Genomic DNA, 23,577 nt, shown 5'->3' on the forward strand with positions numbered 1-23,577 from the left:
CACAACTCCTGTTGGGGAGACAACTCAGAACTACTGTTCCAACTTTGGAAAAGATTCTATCTCCAAAGTGGCCAGACATGAAGAAAGTAGCCAAATCAGATAAAAAGGCAAAAAAGAGCCCATGAGCACTTTTACAGCTGACTTCGCTCAATAGAGAACAGCAGAGTCTCGAACAGGGGTGGCCGACCTAAGCCTGAGAAAGAGCCAGAATTTACCAATGTAATTACCAAAGAGCCACAGTAATATGTCAGCAGCCCCCACATCAGCTCCCAGCACCTCCCAACCACCGGCAGCCCTGCCAATCAGCGCCTCCCGCTCCCTCCCCACACCTCCCGATCAGCTGTTTCGTGGCGTGCAGGAGTTTCAGGGGGAGTAGAGGGGGAAGGAGCGAGGGCACTGCAGGCTCAGGGGAGGGGGCGGGAAGGGGTGGAGTGGGGGCAGGGCCTGTGGCAGAGCCGGGGTGGAGCAGTGAGCACCCCTGGCCCATTGGAAAGTTGGCGCCTGTAGCTCCAGCCCTGGATTGTCTGTAGCTCCAGCCTATACAAGGTGCCGCATGTTAACTTCTTAAGCGCTGCATGTGGCTCCGGAGCCCCAGGTTGGCCACCCCGGGCTAGAACCTGGGGACTGTGTTTGTGTCAAATTGGGTGGAGAAAAAGGGTGGACAACTCCAGCTGTTGTAAAGAAAAAAAAAATCAGCGTCCAGATCGTTTGTGCTTGACACTGAGAGTGGAGAGTTCAACAGAAACCATCGACATCTACAGCGTGTTCCTCAGAAAGAACAATCAACAGAGCAAACTCTGTGGATGGCAGATGCAGAACAAGGATTCCAGACCAACCACAGCCAGTTGTTACAACTAATGGATAGCCCGATGAACAAGTTGTTACATGTCTGGGTCACATAATTAGAAAACCAGGACAATTCGGAGACACTTTACACATTGATCCGTACTGAACTTCACAGACAATGTGCTAGTGTATATATTGTAAATGGTAGGGATGTAGAACTTACCGGGGCAATGGAATGGAATGCTAAACTGTATTACACTGTTCAGCCAGTAGGTGGTGCCGTGTGCGACATACCATAGGTAAGCTAACCTCAGCCAAACCTGGCAGAGCATTACAGGATCTCCCAGTGAATGCTCTGGTGTGTATGTCTCTGCCAAGGAAGCTCTGCAGCCAGTCCATATCTGGGACAAGAGCCTGACCTGCCAGTAGCAGCCTGCACCCTACTGTGTACAAGAAACACAGCAGTCCACATTGCTATTTTTAGTACGCTAGCTTTGCTCGAGCTAGCGTGAGTCCATCTACCCGTGCTGGGAGTCCCACCTCCCAGCTGCAGAGTAGCTGTATAAACTTAGAGACTCACCGCTGCCATGCTACTGGCAGACTCTTGTTCACCTGTGTATCAGAATCCCTTTCCTCTGTCCCCTTGTAGTACCAGACCCTTGTACAACTGGAGAGGCCCAGCCCAGTGGGGGCACGCCCAAAACAAATAGGTGTGGTCCCTAGGCTAACCCTCCCATCCACAGGGACAGACCAGGCAGCCCTTTCTCTCCGGAGAAGCCTCACTGACCAATAAGGCTAGGAGTGTCACACTCTGATCGTTGGGAGTTACACTGCAGCCATGAGCTGTGCCCATGTGGGATGGACCTGCAAAGCCGGGGACTACAGTAACTCCTCACTTAAAGTCATCCTGGCTGATGTTAGGTTGCTGATCAATTAGGGAACATGCTCGTTTAAAGTTGTGCAATGCTCCCTTATAATGTTGTTTGGCAGCCGCCTGCTTTATCCACTGCTTGCAGAAAGAGCAGCCCGTTGAAGCTAACTGGTGGGGGCTTGGAACCAGGGTGGACCCTCAGCCCCCCATCAGCTCCCCACTCCCCTAAGTTCCCTGTCCCTCCCCCCACTGCCATGTGCTGCTCCTGCCCTCTGCCTTAGAGCTGCTCCCTGAGCCTCCTGCTTGCTGTGCAGGGGAGGGGCGAAGAAGGGGGCTAATGTCAGGGCGTCCCCCTCCCGCCTACTCCTGCCCCCTGCTTACCCCTTCTCCATACAGAGCAGGGTGGGGACAGGACAGGGCTCAGGACGGAGAGACCACAGCTGCTGTCTCAACTTCCTGATCTTTTTAAAGGCAATGTACTTAGAGTGAGGTCAGCGTAGTTAAAGGGGCAATGCACATCTCTCTCTCTCTCTCCCACACACATGGTGTGTGTCTCTGTCTCTATCTGCCATGCTGTCTCCCCTCCCTCTATTCACGCTGCCTTGTAGAGTGTGAGGCTACATTAACAACAATGTGTTAACCCTTGAGGGCTCAGCCAGTTCATCGTTTGGCAGTAAGGCATCCCCTGGGAAATCCCCCACCCTCTGACTTCACCACCTCAACCAAGCTTCACAATCATCCCTGCTGTGTCCAGTATGAAATTGTTTGTTTAAAACTTATACTGTGTGTACATATATATAATATCGTTTTTTGTCTGGTGAAAAAAATTTCCCTGGAACCTAACCCCCCCCCATTGACATTAATTCTTATGGGGAAATTGGATTCGCTTAACATCATTTCGCTTAAAGTCGCATTTTTCAGGAACGTAACTACAACGTTAAGTGAGGAGTTACTGTACAACACTCCTCAGCTCCCTCTCCTCTGCCCAGCCCTTTCCCCAGGCCAGGAAAGGGGAAAGGTCCTGAGCCAAGAAGTTTCTGGGCTCTGACTGGAAGCTGAAGCAGCAGCCACAAGGCAGCCGGGAGCTGGAGAGAAGCGCAAGGAACTGTGGACAGCCACGTGTGGAACGGGCTGTGGCTGCCGGATGTCACAGGTGGGTGCAGGTCTGTGTGGGACGTATGTGGGAGCAGCAGTGGCTGGGCAGGGAGCCAGTGCAGAGAGGCTTCAGTGAGAGACACTAACTGAGCTGGGCCTGGAGCCCTGCAAGTGTCTATTTGCTGGAGTAGAGCCTGGACTGAGCGAGGGCACTCCAGGCACTGCGCTGGAAAAGCCCTGGCTCTGGACTGGACTGGCCAGGGACCCCAACAGGAAGTGCTATCGCTCACTTTGAACTCTAAGTGTTAATGCCTCTGTGTGTAGGGTATCTGCAACCCTTCCCTTTCCTGCCAGCCCTAGAAAAACACCTCTCCCTTGGCAAGTGTCAGCGTGGTTCCTGGGTCCCACGAGGGCTAGCACCTGCAGGGTCTAGCTGCCGAAGTTCTGAGTTTCGGTACAGCTGCCTCGCTGCTGGCAGCCTCGGGCACGGTGTCCTGGGCAGCCCCAATAATTACACGTCTCTGTTTAGCCCAGCCAGCTCTGGCACTCATTGCTCAGGCCCTACACAATCTGCTCTTGGCAACGCTGTCCTGGGGCAGAGCTGCCAGATGGACATGGTGCCTCACAGGAGGGGTACAGAGAGGCATCAGTGCCTCCAGCTTAGTGACATGGGACTGCTGGACAGGCCCAGCACACCACCTGGGCCTCTGAACAGCAACGCCATGCTACAAACACACGGCCCATTTAACCCAGGCTCAGCCCAGGCTCCCAGCACCTCAGCTCATCCAGGGGAAGTGGACTAGGTTGGTGTATGACTTTTCCACTCCCCCAGAAGCAGATTCCACAGGACCAGACAAGCGCACCCTGCTTCCAGACCATGACTGGCTCGGCCTGGGTAGGAGCTGTGTGAAGTTGTGCACGTTAATTACCGATGCATTCAGTGCCCGAGGCGCTGGCTTGGAAGCCTTCATTGCAGTCACACCGATAGCTGCCCACAGTGTTAACACAGCGGCCATTGGGGCAGATCCCCGGCTTGGTGCGGCATTCATTCTCATCTAGGAGGAAGGGAATCAGTGAATAGCTCGGACACAACATGCCTGTAGACTCGGGTTCCTGAGAACCAGGGGCCACTGCTGAGTGGGATGGAGCCACAACAGCACCAGGGCAAAGCAGCAGACACTTCCCAGGATAAGGTCTAACTTTCCCCAAAAGCTCAGGGCGGCTCTAGTGTGCCCCAGCATGTTCCAGCTGTTACACTGGGGGGATCACTGAGTGCAGTGCTCTCCAACTATACCTCCCTCCTCCCACCTCCTGCCCTCAACCTGCCTCTGTGCCCAGGGGCTGGGCAGCAAACTGGCTATACTGGCTATTCCGCAGTATCCGTTAGGGCAGCTTTACATGCCCTTTGTGCCCATGTGGTGGCACAGGCCAGGACTGGCCAGTATTCTCCAATGTCACTCAGCTGTGGACACTTCTGACAGCTCAGTGCAGGAGAGGGATGTGCAGAGGGCCTGGAGAAAGGCCACAACCAAACGCTGCTGGGTCTGACCATGGGCTGGGGCCATGCACTGCACAGCGGGGCCCTGGCCCTGAACATGCCTTTGGGAACTAATGCAACAGGAACAGCAGCCTCGGCAGTTTGGGGGAAGGTCTGGCTGATGGGTGGCTGATTGGACAGCTCAGGAACGGAGCTGGACAAACAGTTCCACAGCTAGAAGTGTGGAAGGGAGATGGACACTGGCCCTGTGGCTAATGCCTCCCTTCATCCAGGTGACTGGTACCTGTACAGCCCTCTCCGTCAGGTCTGCGCTGCATTCCTGGGGGGCAGATGCACATGAAGGTACCAATAAGGTTCTTGCACATCATCCCTCGAGACTCGCAGTCATGGAGGCCTTCTGCGCACTCGTCCAGATCTGCAACCAACACCACACCAAATGAGCCCACGCAGCTTCCTGCGGGCCCGAGTGCTCCCTGACAGCCGTTCATGACCCAGGGGAGTAGTGAGGGCTCCTGCTCCCAGCGCAACAGCTGGTGAAGCAGAGGCACAGAGAGGTGACTTGCCCACGATCACCCAGCAGGTCAGGGGCATAGCCAGAGATCGAATGCCAGTTACCTGCTCTAACCACTGGATTTAATGCCAGCCTGCCACTGCAAAGAGGAGATGTGACCGGACAGAAGAGATGTGTGCTGCTCACACAGCCCTGGCGGAGGGGCAGGGAATGTCGAGAGGAAGACCCAGGCTGCAGTGCAGCTCCTGCATCAGACCCGGGGGTGCAGCGTTCGGCCTGCATCCGACCAGCTGGCACAGGGACCTTGAAATCCTCTGGGTACACGAGGGCACCAGCCCCGCAGGGACAGGCACTGTGAGCATGGGGTCACGCCCAAGGAGTCAGCCCCCAAGTACGTGCCAGCCCTGACGAGCTGCAAGGGACACAGCCGGCAAAGCACCAGAGCTGCACAGCACCGAATCCCTCCTGCACTCAGCAGGGCCCAAGTTCCAGTCGACTCCTAGGATCTGTCTGACCTGTGGCCACCCCAGGGCTTCCCGCAGTAGAGGGCTGCCAGAGCTGCTGAGCTGGGTGCTTCCCAGTTTCTGTGAGGGCCTCCGGGGGCTCCGAGTGCTCTGACTCCTGCTGGCCACACTCCGGGAGTGCTGGGCTTGGCCTGGCGCGTTGGGAAGGGGTGGCTCTTTGAGCCCCAGCTGGGGGTTCTGCGGTGCAGTGCGGTGCTAACCCCACACAGCACTGACTGCACGCTGCTATGTGACACGGTGCGCAACTCGGTCCATTGCAGAGGTGGTTATACACCATTATAAACGCTGAGGGCAGCCAGGCCGCATTCCCAGCCAGCACTAGCCCGAGGCTCAGCAGCTGGGGCTTGCGCACCCCGCGGGGGCTGGAACCAGCCCTGGGTCGGGAAGAGCAGACAAGCCGGTGCCCCAGATGGCAGCCTGGCGTTCCGGCCATGGCTCCTGCTGGTGCCGCTGGGGCAGGTTAAGGGCAGCAGGCCGGGAGGGCAGGACAGCTCCAGAGGCAGTTAGCTATCCCTTACCTTTGCACATTCTCCTGTCTTCCCGGAGGGTGTATCCCGAGGGGCAGGTGCACTCGTAGGAGCCAAAGGCATTGATGCAGCGGAAGGCGCAGAGCAGGGGGTTCAGTGCACACTCGTTGATATCTGAGAGGCAGGAGAGAGAATGAGCCTGACCTGCACCCGGGACACTGTGCCTGCCACGCTGCTGCCCCTGCAGCAAACTGCCTCTGGTGTGCGTCCCTTGGAGACAGTGCTGTGGTGTAGGCGGCGAGTGCTGAGATCCCCCCCTGAGCCGCTTGCTCTGCCCAGCCCCAACCCCAGCAGCCCAGTGCCCCAGCGCAGCTCCCCCTGCTAGGGACAGCGGGTAGGGACCCTCAGCACTGCCACGGCCACAGCCACAGGGATAAGCACCGCTGGTCACTGCCAGTGCCCGGCAAGCAGTATGTGGGGCAAGAATTGCAAGTCCTTTCCTGCCCCAGCCCCTTGGTTCCAGCGCGCACTGCCCGACCGGGGCTCCCCATGCATAGGCGCTAAATTTTACCCCCGCTCTGCCCCCACTCCACCCCTCCCTGGATGCCCTGCCCTCACTCCCACCTGCTGCTCACTGCTCTCTGCCCTCCCTCAGCCCCCTCCCTGAGCCTGCCAAACCGCTGATCAGTGGCCCGCCCGGCAGCTGTGGCTAATGGGTGCTGAGCACCGACCATTTGTTTCCATGGGTGCTCCAGCCCTGGAGCACTCACGAGTCGGCACCTGTGTCCCTGTGCCTCCTGAACCCCCTTCCAAGTGCGTGGGAGGCCATGCCAGGCGGGCCAGGAGGGCAGAACTCCTCCTTTAGAAGGGGGTGTGACTCTGGGGTTCTGCTACCACAAGGAACCTGCACTAAGAAGGGAAGCCCTGTCTCAGGTCCCTGGCCATGGGCTCTGGGGAGTTGGTTGGAGTAGGCAGCCCAGCAGCCTCCCCTTCTGCCCTCGCAGAGACGCTCAGGGCTCTGCCCTTCACAGGAAATAATTTTACATGGATCCAACAACCCCCAAACCTCCCCAAATGTGACCCCAGGTCCAGCCGGAGACAGGGGTTCTGGGGAAAGGGGACAGATGTCAGACTCTGCCCTTCCCCCACTGTCTAACGGGGCTGTCTGCCTCTTTGCTGCATGGGAAGGCTGGTTGCACTGACCCCACTGCAGGGCTCCTGAGACTCCACTGGGAAAGGCACTGTGCTCCGTGCCCCAGAGGAACATTACCTTCGCAGGTCATCATGGGGCCTGGCTCAAATCCCTCGTCACAGGTGCACTCGAAGCCTCCCACCACGTTGGTGCAGGTCCCGTTCCCACAGGGGTTGCCGATGGAGCACTCATCGGTATCTGGGGGAAGGCCAGGAATGGCGTTAGCGCAGCCCCAGGAAAGACTCCGGCTGGCGTCTTCCTGCAGCCAGAGCATTCAGGCAGCCCCAGGCAAACCTACCGGCCCCTGGGGGGAGCGAGGAACTCCACCCTGGAGTTCAAGGGAAGAGCAAGAGCTAGAAACGTCTGCTCCAGAATTTGGCGCGTGGTCGCGGAATAACTCAGCACCCACCTCCCCCCAGAGCAGCTCCCCCCACCCAGGGCCGTGACGCTCACCCACACAGTTGACTCCGGTGTAATCCAAGTTATAGCCAAAGGGACACTCGCAGCGGAAGGAGCCATCAGTGTTAATACAAGCCCCGTTGATGCAGATCCCGAGGTTCTCGGCGCACTCGTTCACATCTGGGGATAGAAATGCTGCCTATGAATGGCCCTTGCTTGGGACCCCATTTTCGGGTAGCCTCGCCATACACATACAGTCCCCCTGCAGGGTCAGCAGCCGCAGGCCACAGCCTATTCCAGTGGAACAGTCCCTGGGCCTCCCTCCCTGGAGTCAGTGAAAACTGAGTGAGGACCTCAGGGTGCAGCATGGCATGGCCTGAGCCCATGGGGGGCCTGCAGCTCTGAGCCAGCGCTATGAGACGCCCCCCATGCCGCCAGTGCTTTGAGACCCCCCCATGCTGCCTGCTCCCTGAGGGCCCCCCATGCTGCCAACTCTCTGAGACCCCCCCATGCCGCCTGCTCCCTGAGGGCCCCCCATGCTGCCAACTCTCTGAGACCCCCCACATGCTGCCTGCTCCCTGAGGGCCCCCCATGCTGCCAGTGCAATGATACCCTCCCCTCCATACTGCCTGCTCTCTGAGGGCCCCCCATGCTGCCAGCTCTCTGAGACCCTCCCCCCCACGCCACCAGCGCTCTGAGGGCCCCCCATGCTGCCAGCTCTCTGAGACCCTCCCCCCCACGCCACCAGCGCTCTGTGGGCCCCCCATGCTGCCAGCTCTCTGAGACCCTCCCCCCCACGCCACCAGCGCTCTGAGGGCCCCCCATGCTGCCAGCTCTCTGAGACCCTCCCCCCCACGCCACCAGCCCTCTGAGGGCCCCCCATGCTGCCAGCTCTCTGAGACCCTCCCCCCCACGCCACCAGCCCTCTGAGGGCCCCCTCTGAGACCCTCCCCCCCACGCCACCAGCGCTCTGAGGGCCCCCCATGCTGCCAGCTCTCTGAGACCCTCCCCCCCACGCCACCAGCCCTCTGAGGGCCCCCCATGCTGCCAGCTCTCTGAGACCCTCCCCCCCACGCCACCAGCGCTCTGAGGGCCCCCCATGCTGCCAGCTCTCGGAGACCCTCCCCCCCACTCCACCAGCGCTCTGAGGGCCCCCCATGCTGCCAGCTCTCTGAGACCCTCCCCCCGACGCCACCAGCGCTCTGAGGGCCCCCCATGCTGCCAGCTCTCTGAGACCCTCCCCCCCACGCCACCAGCGCTCTGAGGGCCCCCCATGCTGCCAGCTCTCTGAGACCCTCCCCCCCACGCCACCAGCGCTCTGAGGGCCTGCCTCTCCACACAGCTAGCACTCTCGGCACCCGGCACGGGGGCTCAGCACTGGCTGTCCAGACTAGCCGAGCCTGGCTGCTGCTTCGTCCGAGTCCCTGGTGCAGCACCGCTTACTGGCACGCTCCACCGGCCGTGCCATTTGGCCCGTGCTGTTTCCTGAACACTGGCACTTACCTTCCCGGGTATCGCCTGGGCCGGGGATAGCCCCGTGGCCGTACGGGCACAGCTCCTGGAAGGCAACTGGGAGAAGGAGAAAAATGAGATGTGCCAGCAGCTGCTCCCGGTAGCTGGAGTTGGAACGCAGGTGACAGTGGCCGTCTGGGAAAGCCAGCCAGGAGAGTGATAGGGCAGCACTCCTGCTGGGTTCGTTAATCCTAATGATGATGCTTGATGATTACATCCCTCCTCATGCTTGGAAGCACACAGTGCCCCCGTGAGGTGGGGAAATGAACTGCACCCCACTGGGAACCAGAGGCACACAGGACTGCAGTGACTTGTCCAAAGCCCACCAGCGAATTGGTGGCAGAGCTCATAGCAGAGCCCAGGGTCTAAATGCCCAGCACGCTGCTCCTGTCTCTATGGGGCACCCCTTCCCACCCTCCTGGCAGAGAAAGCCTCCTCTCTGCTGCGATCCAAGAGTGCTGCAATCCCACTGAGGAGCATCCCTTATGGCAATGGCTCTCAATCTTCCCAGACCACTGTATCCCTTTCTGGAGTCTGATTTGTCTTGCAGACCCCCAAGTTTCACCTCACTTAACAACTACTTGCTTACAAAATCAGACATAAAAATACAAAAGTGTCACAGCCCAGTGTCACTGAAAAAGTGCTGACCCTCATTTTGACCATATAATTATAAAATAAATCAGCTGGAATATAAATATTTTACTTACATTTCAGTGTATAGTCTATAGAGCAGAATAAACAAGTTACTGTCTGGATGACATTTTAGTTTGTACTGACTTCTCTAGTGCTTTTTATGGAGCCTGTTCTAAAACTAGGCAAATATTGAGATGAGTTGATGGACCCCCTGGAAGATGTCTGCGTACCCCCCGGGGTACATGTACCCCTGCTTGAGAACAACTGGCTTACGGGATCCCTGCCCCAGGCTGGCTCCTCCTCTAGGCTCCCTACTACATCCGATGCACACTGACTCCTGCAGCCACAGCTGATCCCGAGGGGCTGGGACACCTACCGTTTCCTTCCTGGGGGCACAGCTCGCAGGGGTCGCCCCAGCCCTCTCCAGGCATCTTGCTGCAGCAGCAGCGGGCTTTGGTGGTGTTGAAGGCCTTGGGGACGGAGCACTTGCCATTGTCGAAGCGGGTGAAGCAGAAGCTCTGGCGGGTGTCTGCAGCAGCAGGAGGGGAGAATGTTACAGACGTCCAAGGCGGGCGCGGCACCTCCTGGTGACACGCTGCACGTGGTATGGGCCCAAGCCTGCATCACGTGTGTAAGTGAACAAGAGTTTGGCCGCTGACAGCAATGGGAGCAGGATTGGGAGCCCACAGAGCGCGGCTCCATGTGCAAGCAGCAGACCCTGAGAGACAAGCAGCTCTGGCACATGGATAGGAGCGGCCCCCTAAGCTAGCCCCAGGCAGAGATGAGCCCCCAAGGGATCAAGCTGTGAGGAAGGCACATCAGACCAATGCCCCGATACCAAGCATGCCCTGGGGCTCAATGCTCTCTGGGAGCTCTCTCGCCCCTGGCACATAGATGTCCAGGGGTGACAGTGCCCATCCCAGCAATGGCAGCTGGCAGGGCCCCAACACTGGGTGGCACCGCGGGGGCCACAGGATTCCTACCTCAGCGCCCCTCCCCCCCGCACGAGCACTGCCTCCGAGGACCCCACGGGCTGTGAGCGAGGCCACGCGCACTCACCAAAGCACCTGCGGCCATTGTCAGACAGGACAAAGCCGGGGGGACAGATGCACTGGAAGCTGCCGGGGGTGTTGGTGCAGGTACCAAACAGGCAGATGTTGGGCTCCTCCTCACACTCGTTGATATCTGGGAGCAGGATGGAAAGAGGAGGGGGTTAGACATGTACCAGGGCAAAGATCTCAGCTCCTGCTATGGCACTGAGACCCCCGGGCAGGTGCAGGGGCCCTGCAGAGCTCAGGGGTCACTCCTGCAGGAAAGCAGGCATGTTTCCTGAGAGCTTCCACTGGGGGGCGCGCTCCCGTCCCCCAGTCACACCCAACTCCCACTCCTCCGTCTGGGCCGGTCCCCACAGCCCATCTCCCCTGCACAGAGTAGGCTTCAGCCACACAGTGCCACTGCCCCAGGGGCCCAACACCCAAAAGTGCCTGGCTCCCTGAGACCCCAGAACAGTAAGCAAAGTCAGAACTGCACCGGTCCCTACACAGCATGCTGTCATGATGACAGCTCTCTTCCTCCTTCTCCAAAGCCAAGGTCGCTGCCGCTTATATTAACAGGGAATCACCACTAGCTATTCACAGTGTGGGGCCTATGACACATAACTGGGCAGTGCTGATTCTCTCCATTAGAGGCTGGTGTGTTCATTACACTGTTAAAAATATCCTCTTATCAATTGTGAAACTAACAAGACGGGAGTGAAGCATCCCTGGCCAGCCGTCTACTACTCTGTGGCTGTCATACCCCAGCCTTAGCCTCCACCCAATTGCTTTAGAGGGTAAGTCCTTGGGGCAGTGCCTGTATCCCTGCTGCCTAGGAAGCACCTGTCCCAGGCTGGTGACAGAGTAGCCCCTGTGTGGTGGTAGGATGGAGGAACCAACGTTACCGATGCAGTTGTCATTCTGCACTTCATACCCCGGGGGGCAGATGCAGCGGAAAGAGCCTTCCAGGTTCTGACACGTCCCCGGAGTGCAGGTTCCAGGCAGGCTCACGCACTCATTGATGTCTGAAAAGAAACAAGAGGGGAAAGTCACCCAGGGGCTGGACTCCAGCTGCTTTGCCATGTGGAGCCTTCCTGGCCCACAGGCAGGGACCCCTTGAGCATTACACATACTACTGCACCAGGGACCCTACAAGGGCAGCAGTGGGAGCCATAGCCCAACAGGGCTTGTGACGCAACAGGGAGGGGGGAGTGTTGACCTGGGAATGTGGCAGGGGAGTTTCAATGGGAGACCTGAGAGCCTGTAACCTGAGCCAGGAGGGGGAGGGAGAGGGCGAGGTGACACCTCTGCCCGGGAATGTGAACAGAGGCTGCAGGAGGAAGCCTGCTGGGGGGGTTTAGTTTCAGTTTGGTGCGGGGTGGTGGAACGCAGGGAACCCCAGGGCTGGGGTCTAAGCTCCCTGCCCCCCAGAAGGACTTGACTGAGGGGTCCTGGTTGTACCCACAAGCTCTGTTTTAGACTGTGTTCCTGTTGTCCAATAAACCTTCTGTTTTACTGGCTGGCTGAGAGTCTCAGTGAATCCCAGGAAGAGGGGTGCAAGGCCTGGACTCCCCTACACTCTGTGACAGGGCCCCACTGCTCCCCCGGAACCCCAGTGATCTCCAGTCCTCTCCCTGTGCTCCTCAGCTGCTGTGGGAATGCCCCGGGGCTGTGCGTGGGAGCCGCCTGCACAGACAGAAGGGCTGGGGCACACCACTGCGTGTCTCTGCACCACACAGTGAGCCCAGCAGCTGCACACGGTGACCTCCACTAACCAGACCTTGGGAAGCACTTTGAGCTCCTCCCACAGCAGGGCACCACCTGGGCCACCTTTGCCAGGAAGGCATCTGGCCCCTGGTGTCTGCTGCTGAATAAGATCTGGGCTATCTACAACAGCTGTTGTCTACAGGCCCATGTTCAACCAGTTCTCACACTGTGATGCTGGAAACAGGGCAGTCATTTCCTGGTGCCAGGGGCCAGGGGGGGTCAATCAGCAGAGCTGTGGCTGGAGATGCAGGGGGTGATCTTGCTTTGCATCAGGCTTGGGATTTCCCACACTGTGCCCAGCAGGGGTTCCTTGTCCAGGAAGCCGAGCTGGGCACTCTGTAGCCAATGAGACAGTTTTTATGTCCCGAGAAAACTGCTGGTTGAGAAGGTACATGGCACCAGATCCCATGCAGGGTGGCCAAGTGCCCGGTTTCCAGCTGGAAAGTCTGGTCACAAAGGAGACCTGACAGTGTCTGATCTACTGACCAGAGACTCAGAGTCTGGTTACTATGGGCAGGGCAGACAGGGAGGCGCAGGGTCATCACCCGTGCCAGCCCTACTCAGCCGGGGCCACCTCCTACCTGCGTCAGGTGGCTGTAGCTCCCAGCCCCGGCTCTGCTGGGGAGTCCCTCCTGACCCGGGCCGGGGGGAGGGGAGCTGGGGAGGAGGGCAAAAGCAGCAAGCGACGGGGGGAGGGAGGAGAGGAGTGGGTAGGGGTGGGGCCTTAGGGGAAGAGGCGAGGCAGGGGTGGGAACTTGAGGGAAGAGGTGGGGCAGGGGCAGGGCTTTGGGGGGAAGAGGCGTGGCAGGAGAGGTTCCAGCACTTCACCTGGACTGTCCATCTTTTAAATATTACAAAGTTGGCAACCCTACTCCCACGGCGTCCCGTACCAGGTGCGGAGCAGTGACTTTGCTCAATAACCCTCAGCTTGGCACTGGAGCCAGGTGTCTGCAGCTAGTGAGAGCACAGTGATGCGTCAGCTCCCCCAGGCTCAGCCCTGGGATCTCTCCTGGCTGGGACCCAAGCTCTAGCCCCTAGCCTCACAGCCATGGCCCTGAGCCAGAGCAGAGACTCCACTGCCCAGAGTAGGAGCAGGTGCATGGAGGTGAGCACATCTGCCAGAAGGGGCCTGCAGATGGTCAACCCACAGGCCGGGCGTGATGAGAATTACAGCGGCTGCTGCCCAGGCACTCACCGACACAGTTCTTCCCATCCAGGGTCCGGTCATACCCTTCCTGGCACAAGCACTGGAAGGAGCCAATGCTGTTTATACACTGGCCATTCCGGCACACCTGCCCCCCCAGGGATGAGCACTCGTCAATGTCTGCAGAGAGCAGGAGAGAAAAGCACAGTGGGACAAACCCACAGGGTGACTGTGTGACACCCGGCCCTCACACCCAGACAGCTGTGACTGTGAGACACCGACCCTTATGCCTTCACAGCTGTGACTGTCAGATACCCAACCCTCACACCCACACGGCCATGGCTGTGTGACACTGACCGTTAACGACCTCACACCCGACCCTCACACCCATATAGCTGTGACTGTGTGTGGCACCCAACCCTCACACCCACACGGCCATGGCTGTGTGACACTGACCGTTAACGACCTCACACCCGACCCTCACACCCATATAGCTGTGACTGTGTGTGACACCCAACCCTCACACCCACACGGCCATGGCTGTGTGACACTGACCGTTAACGACCTCATACCCGACCCTCACACCCATATAGCTGTGACTGTGTGTGACACCCAACCCTCACACCCACACGGCCATGGCTGTGTGACACTGACCGTTAACGACCTCACACCCGACCCTCACACCCATATAGCTGTGACTGTGTGTGACACCCAACCCTCACACCCACACGGCCATGGCTGTGTGACACTGACCGTTAACGACCTCACACCCGACCCTCACACCCATATAGCTGTGACTGTGTGTGACACCCAACCCTCACACCCACACAGCCATCACCGTGTCACCTGACCCTTACTCTCACACAGCTGTGACTGAGTGACATTCAACCCTCACCCCCACACAGCTGTCACTGTGTTTACAACCAACCATCATGTCCACCCAGCCATGGCTGGCGAGATATCTGACTCTCGCACCCACATAGCTGTGACTGAATGCCACTGGAGTCTCTCACCCATGCAGTCATTATTGTGCGTCAGCTCAAAGCCAGGGAAGCACAGGCAGTTGTAGGAGCCAACTGTATTCTTGCAAGTGCCGTTCCCACAGGGCTGCCGGTCACATTCATCGATATCTGAAAAGAGAAGATCAATGCAGGTCGGGGGCTGAGTCCTCGCTTGCCTGGAGCTGGGCAGTCAGTCAGTGCTGCTCATGGTGGGGGCGGCAGTCTGGTGCTGCTTAGGTGAGCACAAGGACTCAGAAACCTGGGGCCGAGGAGACGCAATGGCCCAGCTCTCTGCCTGCCTTATGACGTGCCATGGCCCATCCTCCCCATGCAAGCCCACCCTCCAGGGGCCCAGAGAGCTCTCACTTCCTTTCGAAAGGGCTTAAATCTATTGCCAAGCAATAGGGAGCAGCCCATGGGGCTGCCGAGCCATCTGCACTGACCCATGCACATGGTCTGTTCTCCTGTGGCCTTGAACCCGTTGTGACAGATGCAGATATAGCTGCCCTCGGTGTCCACACAATCCCCGTGGCTGCAGACATTGGGGATTTCCTGGCATTCATTGCGACCTATAACAGAAGAACACAGAAAGCAGTGAATAGGAGAGACCCCAATCAAAGTGGGAACAGATGCCCTCTCCAGCGTGGCCACGTGGCTTCCATGCCTGTGGCTACCAGCTGGTAGCAGCCTTGCTGAGTAGCAGTGCTGCCAGCACTCACGACTGTACCTCAGATCTCATGCTATCTGGTGTTTTACTGAAAGCCCCAGCTCATGGAGCTCCGAGAAGCTTTATGTTTCTAAAAATAGGAAGTTGCTCGCTCTCCTGGCTGCAGACGGCATGTGGCAGCAGGGCCACTCGAGCAAGGCCTCTACCTGCTCAGAACGCGGGAGGCAAAGAAAAAGGACCCGGAATTTATTACTTTTTGAAATCTCCTGATTTTTTAGCCCATCGCATGATTCTGGGGGCCCTGATTCATGGACTTCAGAGGTATGAAATTAGAACATCAGAACGGCCAGACTGGGTCCGACCAAGGGTCCATCCAGCCCAGTATCCGTCTTCCGACAGGGGCTGGTGCCGGGTGCCCCAGAGGGAATGAACAGAACGTGGCAATTATTAAGTGATCTAACCCACCATGCAGTGCAAGCATCTGGCAGTCAGAGGTTTAGGGACACCCAGAGCAGCATGGGGCATTGCCTCCCTGACCACCTGGGCTACTAGCCACTGGACCGTCTTCACTCTTCCCCAACATATTGTGTTCATTTGTGTGTCTGATAGATCTGTTCTTTACTATAATTTCAACCAGTTTGCCTGGTACTGAAGTCAGGCTTCCCAGCCTGTCATTGCCAGGATCGCCTCTGGAACCCTTTTCAAAAATAGATGTCACATTAGCTACCCGCCAGCCCTGTGATACAGAGGCATGTTTCAGCAATAGGTTATATACCACAGCTAGCAATTCTGCAATTTTTCCTGAGTGAATACCATCTGGTCCTGGGGACTCACTACTGTTCAATTTGTCAATTTGTTCCAAAACCTCCTCTATCGACACCTCAACCCGGGACAGTTCCTCACACTTGTCACCTAAAACAAATGGCTCAGGTGTGGGAATCTCCCTCACAACCTCTGCAGTGAAGACCAATGCAAAGAATTCATTTAGCTTCTCCTGAATGGCCTTGTCTTACTTGAGTGCTCCCTTAGATCTTGATCGTCCAGTGGCCCCACTGATTGTTTGACAGGCTTCCTGCTTCTCATGTACTTACACAACATGTTGCTATTAGCTTTTGTGTCTTTTGCTAGTTGCTCCTAAAATTCTTTTTTGGCCTGGCTAATTATACTTGATTTGGAACAGTTTATGTTCCTTTCTATTTTCTTCTGTAGAATTTGACTTCCAATTTTTAAAGGATGCCTTTTTACCTCTAATTGCCACTTTTACTCTATTGTTTAGCCATGGTGGCATTTTTTGGTCCTCTTACTGTTTTTTTTTAAATTTGGGGTATACATTTAGTTTGAGCCTCTATTATGGTGTTTTTAAATAGTTTCCATGCAGCTTGCAGGCATTGCACTCTTGTGAGTGTTCTTTTTAATTTCTGTTTAACTAGCTTTCTCATTTTTGTGGAGTTCCCCTTTTTGAAGTTAAATGCCACTGTGGTGGGCTTCTTTGGTATTTTCGCTCCCACAAGGCTGTTAAATTACATTATGGTCACTATTACTAAGCGGTTTCAGAGTAACAGCCGTGTTAGTCTGTATCCGCAAAAAGAAAAGGAGGACTTGTGGCACCTTAGAGACTAACCAATTTATTTAATCATAAGCTTTCGTGAGCTACAGCTCACTTCATCGGATGCATTCAGTATATGCTCAAATAAATTTGTTCGTCTCGAAGGTGCCACAAGTCCTCCTTTTCTTATAACTGAGCGGTTCAGCGATAGTCGCCTCTTGGACTGGAGTCTTGCTCCACTTATGACTAAATCAAGAATTGCCTCTCCTCCTGTGGGTTCCAGGACTAACTGCTACAAGAAGCAGTCATTAATGGTGTCTAGAAACTTTATCTCAGCATCCCATCCTGAGGTGACATGTATCCCGTCAATATGAGGATAGTTGAAATCCCCCATTATTATTGAGTTTTCTATTTTTATAGCCTCTCTAATCTCCTGGAGCATTTCACACTCACCATCACCATCCTGGTCAGGTGGTCGGTAATATATCCTTACTGCTATGTTCTTATTATTCAAGCATGGAATTTCTAACCAGAGAGATTCTATGGTAGGGTTTGGTTCATTTAAGATTTTTACTATACTTGACACTGTGCTTTCTTCCACTCCCCCACCAGCACGACCTACTCTGTCATTCATATATATTCTGTACTCTGGAATTACCGTGTCCCGTTGATTTTCATCGTTCCACCAAGTTTTTGTAGTGCCTATTATACCAATAGCCTCATTTAATACCAGGCGCTCAAGTTCACCCATCTTAGTATTACACTTCTAGCATTTGTACACAAAGACTTAAAAAATCTGTCACTGTTTAATTGTCTGGCTTCATGTGATGTAACTGAATGGGACTCTTTTTCGTTTGCCTGTTTCTCTTCAGTTCCTACCTGTACTTTTATCACATTCTATCCTCTCCTCTTCACTAGCAGGAATAGTCAATAGGTGGACTGTGCGCCAAATCTGGACTGCTAGATGCTTTTGAATCTTGTTATTCACAACTTATTATCATCATTATTGTTATTTTTTTATTATTTTCTCAGGAGTCTGGACCTTCACTATACCTTGACCAAGAAATTTGGATCTTGACAAAAAATAATTGGCCATCCCTGATACAGAGAATCCCATTTAACAAATCCTCTCCTAAGGGATCTGAACCGTGTGCTCCTCTGCCCCTATCGGCTTTCAATCAGCCCTCATCGGAATGAGACCGCCCCATGGAGAGGAATACATCCTGACCCAATAGCACAATTCATCCCAATGTGCATTCTGCTCCCACCCTCTCCAAAAGTCTATCCCAGCCCTGCAGTGGAATATCAGTTTTCAAGACTATTTTGCTAGGCAGTGGGGGCTTGCAAGCAATCTGAATATTAAAATCAGCTCCTTATCAGAGGGGCTGTTTGAGTATCTCCTTGTCCAAATGACCTTACCCCTCCCCTTGAACCACTAACCCTATCCTGGTCCCTGCTGTGGTGAAATGATGTTGTGGGGAAGGATGGTACCACTTTAGTTAATGTTGCAGTAGGACTTCCATTTTAAAAGCAGTAAAAAAGGCCTATCAAACTTCTGTCTTCTGTGTTAGAGTCTCACTGAAAATGTTTGTTATGGTCTGTGTACTGCTTGATTTTTCTATAGCAGTTTGTTGTGGGGGGGATCATTTAAGATTTGCTGTGACTGTTCTAAAAAGGGGCATGTAATTCAATTTTTCCTATTGTTTGGCATTTCCTTTGGACCCCTTTCCAAGGAAGTACAGCACTTTGAAAGGTGAAAATGACAGGTGGGATCCCTTGGATGCTGTGGATTGGATGAATGATTGCAGAACACTGAAACTTGTTTTCTGTGTTTATTTTTGTGGTAAATATGAGTTATTCTTTTGAATGAGGATAGTATTCTGGTACCACATTAGTTGGCATCGTCCATCCTTAGAATAGGGCTCTCTGTCATGAGTGCATATCCTGATGCTCAGCAAGCCCTTTGATCATGCTGACATTGATGAGAATCTCAGCTACTTGCTCTTCTTTGATCACAATCAGTTCCATTGCTCAGGAACGAGGGGGGAGGAACATGCAGCATGATCTCTTCATTCTAATGCTACTGCTTCCTAGAGTCTTTCATCTTCCATCTATTCAATTATTATTATTTTTCTTGATGATACTTTTAAAGTAAAATCTGAGTATGCATGTCGATTTAGAGCTTTTTCCCATGTGGGCTGTTAAACCAGTAGTTTAGCTCTCAGGGCAAACCTTCCAGCAGCAGCCCCTGAAGAATACAGGCAGAACATGCAACACACATTTCTCAGAAAGCTGTGAAGGGCAGGACTTGAATTCACAGTACTTGGGTGCTGCCCAGGTTAAATGCCACAGTATGCCACCCTGAATCACCCAACTGCCTGCAACCACTGGCTTGCACCAGAGCCCCAGTCCTATTGAATCTGCACAAATGACTTTGCCTGTCTTATCGGCTTGGCTTGAGCTGGACTAGAGATCCAACTTTTAGGCAGAATGACTTTTAAAATATTGCTTCCTCAAAGAGCCAGTGGGTGACAGACACTGGCTGAAATCAAACTGGAACAGGTGAGATCTGCTTGGGGACGACCAGAGCCAGGTTTTTAGCCCCAGGTTTGTGCAAAAAAAAGTTCAGGACTGTAAAATTTTGATGGCATGTGATTTTTAGGGGGGCTGTGACTCGGGAAACCCTTGCTCAAACAACCTCAAGTCTGGACCAGTAACCTTATACCAGACCCCCAGGAGATACAGCAATTTTCAAGACAATCTGACTCAGCATGTGGATTTTAGAGCATTTAGAAAAAAACAGCTGTCAAACAGCAAGCCAGTCTTAACCATTATCTTCATGGTGCTACTATACTAATCCAGACCTAGGAAGTGCTTCGCCACAGCTCAGGAACAAGCAAAGGTGCAGGCAATGGCAGAGTAAGATGCCCCCAGACTTGCCTCCCCCATGCACCCACCCCTAACCTAGAGGGGATAGGAGTATTTCATTCCCTCCAGGATTATCCCATGCACACACTCAGTTTTCTGATGTGCCCATTAGCTACTGAACTGATACAGCATTTCTGCGCTGACCCCAGACCTCTGCATCCCTCTGAGTTGTGAAGCCCCCCTGGATCCACGGAGTGTGGAGCAGCAGGTCACAGTCACGAGACTTGTAAAAGAACCCGAGTCTCCTTCCAAACCCATGACTGTAATGAGAACAATGACAGCCTCCCAGTTCCATTCCTGCCATTCCACGGCACAAGCCTTGGCAATGGAAACGCTTCCTAGACAAAGAGACGAAGTGAAGTGTGCTAGTGCACATCACTAGCAGTCCATGCTGCTTCCTGATGGCGGCTCTGGGCCCCACTTGAGCATTGCCTCTGCTATAGGTAGTCAACAGTGCCCATCTTACCCACACAGGCTCCGCTAGGTGACAGCTTGTATCCGGTTGAGCATTCGCACCTGTAACTGCCCGGGATGTTGATGCAATCAGCATTGCGCTGGCAAAGGTTCTCCCCGCTGCTGCACTCATCAATGTCTGCAGAGAGAAAGAAACCGCTGACACTGATGGCCCAGGGTGTGCGGGACCCTGGTGTCAGTCACCATGGCACTGTGGAGGAACTGGAACAGCCAAACCACTGACTCTGACCATGCAGGCTGTGCCAGACTCTGGTGTCACCACCGCACCGTGGGAAATTTGGAATAAGGCCAAAACAGAGATATTTTTTTTAAATGGCAAAATTTTCATTTTTGCATTTCATTTTCTCAAAAATGTTTGAATCAAAATGTGCCGTTTACCCTTTTTTTGGATAGTTTCTGCGGTTTGAAATAAGAAATGTGTTTTGGGTGGGATTTAAACCAAAAGCTATTTCAAAACATCATTTTCATGAACATTTTATCTCAAAAATGGGAAGTGAAAAATGAAAGCTGTCAAGAAGAAACACTGTTGCCTAGTCTACACTTAAAACTCTGGTTGACATACTCCGGCCCTCGGGGGTAGCTGCAATGATGCTGATGGAAGAATGCTTCCATCGACCCGGTTGCTGTCACTCGGGGAGGTAGCATTTGCACAGTGGCAGAAATCCCCTGTAGGCTGTGTCTATACTGCGGGGTTATGTTGGCACAGCGACGGCACCCAAGCTGCGCCACTTACAGTCCCTGCAGTGTGGACATGGCCTGGGTAAAACAAAAACTTTTAAAACGCTTTTAAAAGGACATGTTTTGGGTGGAATTAGCTGTTTGGAGAGTTTGGCCTTTCCTAATGATCACCCACAAGGCACTGTCCACACTGCACTCTGCGCCCGGGGCTCTGGGACGTGGGCTTTCCATGCCCATGCTTGAGCATCCAGACTGCATTGCAAACGTGGGCTGACAGTGGTGGACGCAGGTCTCACGGCGGTGCTAATGTGCCCATACTGCACTACACAGATCTTCTGACTCGGGACTGTGGCTTGACCTGTGTCCACACTGTAGAATGACAGGCTTGGACCCGAACCACAGCAGGACTCGGGCTCTGAGCAGGGTCCTGGGACCTGAGCCCGTGCTGACCAGCGTCAATTGATTTGTGGACAGAAGAGGGGCTCTGGGCTCAAAGCTGTGTCAGAGCCCGAGGCGCGGTGTGCAGAGCTGGTGTCTTGCTCCTCATCAGTGCCACAGTGACGTGCCATGCTGAGGGCCCATCGCCGTCGGCTCTGCCAGCGTGACTGTGAGCCCTGGGGGCCGTCAGCCTGCAGCCCCAGCCCGTTACCTTCGCAGATGAGCAGGATGTTGTTGTAGCTGAACCCGATGGGGCACTCGCACCGGAAGGAGCCGATCTGGTTGATGCAGACGCCATTGGTGCAGATAGCAGGGATCTCACTGCACTCGTCAATATCTGCAGAGAACAACCTCCCATCAGCGACCGGAGGGGTGGCGGCCCGGGGGAGAGAGTGCGAGAGCGCTGGCTTGGGGATGAGGGAGGAGGGAGTCAGGGTTATGACCTCTGTCCCCCTCTCCTTGCTGTAGCAGTGGAGGTCCCAGGTCCAGCTACGAATATTTACAATGAGGGAGGGTCCCGGGTCAATGACTCTCCATGGCCTTGGCAGGAAGTGGCCGTAGGCTACAAAAACTGGCTCTCCTTTGGTGAAGGTGGGGCCGGAGCAGGGCCTGGGCCACTCTGCCCTAGGTGAAACAGGGGTTGCTGACAGAACCTGCACGGGCTGGGCAAGTTTGGAAAGAATCCCAAACGAGTCCGTGACTTTCCCCCTCCCCTGTGCTGACTCCTGCTGGTGCCCCTGGGGCTGGCCCCAGCCCAGGAGAGCAGCTGGGCGGGGAAGCTGAACTGACAGCCCAGGAAATGCCACTGGGTCATGCTGAAATGACCAGTGATTCCACCACTGGCTTATCAAGTCCCGGACCAGGAGCCCTCTGCCCAGCCTCTGGGCACAGCTGCTCACACAACTGTGGCAACTTGGTCTTTGCTTCTACACTCTGGGTTTCTTGGGGACTGAAAAATAAATGGGTCTTCCCCTTGCTCTGTTCAGTCCTGTCCCAGAGCCAGAAAAGCTCGGCACCAAGGCCAGCACTGAGACCCAACAGAGATAACATCTGCTCTCGCCTGAACCGCCAGGGCTAGGGACTCCATCCTTCAAATGCTACAGAGCAGCACCATGATAGGTTGCAAGATCCTAGACCTTGACAACACATCCAGAGGAGCATCTTGCTTTCTCTCCACTGGAATCCAGACCTCATCTCTCAGCTGCTCTTCTGGAGTGCTCCACGCCCTCGCCAAAGGAAGGCCACTGGCAGGGTGGGAGCGAGTGCTACGAGTTTAGGTTCTCTAGCTCCCAAGCTATCAGGGCTCTGAGCCCTTTGTGCCAGCGGCTGCAGGAGCACTGTGCTTTCTCATGCAGTCCTGGCCTGGCCAGGCCCTGGTCCTGCCTGTGGGAGCCTTCGGTTCTGGTCTGTGCTGACTGCAACTGTCACACTGGGGGGCTCCATCTTTATTGTGTCTCAGCTCACTGAGTCTCGGTCCCGCGGACTCAGCCTGCCAGTGAACTGGTGGGACTGTGGAACTGCCAGCCTGGCAGCCTGAGCTGGGATCAGCCAGTTATGCCACTTCCCTTTCTGTGCATCATCACTCACACCTGGGGATCCTGCAGCGTGACTCTTACATTCCAAGGCAGAAGGGACCTTTGTGACCTCCTCTGTAACACGGTTGTGGCCACTGGTGTGTGGTGCTGCCTACCTGCTCCATTACTGTTCTGTCTCCTGGTTCCTGCGCCCTGAACTCAGGGTTCCTGTTCCTGTTTAAGGCTGTGTGTGTGTGCACGCATGTGGGTGTGCACACATGTGGGTGAGTGTGTGTGCATGTGTGTGTGGGTATCTGCACATACCCACACACATACACACACTCTGCTGCTACATATCTGCTGTTCCGACTGTTACCATGTTTAGCTTGGACTACTGCTGACCTAACGGGTTCATGGTTATTACATGTTTTGATTGACAACCTCCCTGGGTGTCTTGCTTCATTTTCTGTGTGGTTTTGGACTGCTATTCCAGGGTGTATCTCAGCAAAACATCATGGTGCCGAGGATGGGATGAATCCATGTGAACTCCTACAGCAGATCTTTGAGAAAACCAACCTCTCCGTGTAAAAATTGCCAGTGATGGAGAACGCATCACCACCCCGGTAAACTGTTCCAAGGCTTAATTGCTCTCACTGTTAAAAAAGCACACCTTCTTTCGAGTCTGAATTTGTCTAGCTTCAACTTCCAGCCCTTGGCTCGTGTTAGAGCTTTCCCTGCCAGACTGAAGAGCTCATTATCAAATATTTGTTCCCCATGTAGATACTTATAGAGTGTAATCAGCTCACCCCTTGCCTTCTCTTTCCTAAGCTAAATAGATGGAGCTCCATGAGTCTCTCACTAGAAGGCAGGTTTTCCAGTCCTTTGATCATTCTCATGG

The 23,577-nt window shown here is 54.8% G+C and overlaps 1 protein-coding gene across 1 annotated transcript in view; it reads right to left on the reverse strand.

The window, feature by feature from the left end:
• The window catches only part of FBN3 (fibrillin 3), a 281,443-nt gene that overhangs the window by 22,543 nt on the left and 235,323 nt on the right, over positions 1–23,577 (reverse strand). Inside the window, exons 43-56 of the mRNA XM_037885777.2 lie at positions 21,377–21,502; positions 20,042–20,167; positions 14,878–15,003; positions 14,447–14,563; positions 13,485–13,613; positions 11,428–11,547; positions 10,548–10,673; positions 9,865–10,017; positions 8,847–8,912; positions 7,398–7,523; positions 7,023–7,142; positions 5,804–5,926; positions 4,534–4,665; positions 3,682–3,807 (exon numbers count right to left, since the gene is read on the reverse strand). Of these exons, the coding sequence (XP_037741705.1) occupies positions 3,682–3,807; positions 4,534–4,665; positions 5,804–5,926; positions 7,023–7,142; positions 7,398–7,523; positions 8,847–8,912; positions 9,865–10,017; positions 10,548–10,673; positions 11,428–11,547; positions 13,485–13,613; positions 14,447–14,563; positions 14,878–15,003; positions 20,042–20,167; positions 21,377–21,502 (1,716 nt within the window). The remainder of the gene's footprint in view (positions 1–3,681; positions 3,808–4,533; positions 4,666–5,803; positions 5,927–7,022; positions 7,143–7,397; positions 7,524–8,846; positions 8,913–9,864; positions 10,018–10,547; positions 10,674–11,427; positions 11,548–13,484; positions 13,614–14,446; positions 14,564–14,877; positions 15,004–20,041; positions 20,168–21,376; positions 21,503–23,577) is intronic.

The sequence above is a fragment of the Chelonia mydas genome, chromosome 25, assembly GCF_015237465.2.
Source record: "Chelonia mydas isolate rCheMyd1 chromosome 25, rCheMyd1.pri.v2, whole genome shotgun sequence".
Taxonomy (NCBI): Eukaryota; Metazoa; Chordata; order Testudines; family Cheloniidae; genus Chelonia; species Chelonia mydas.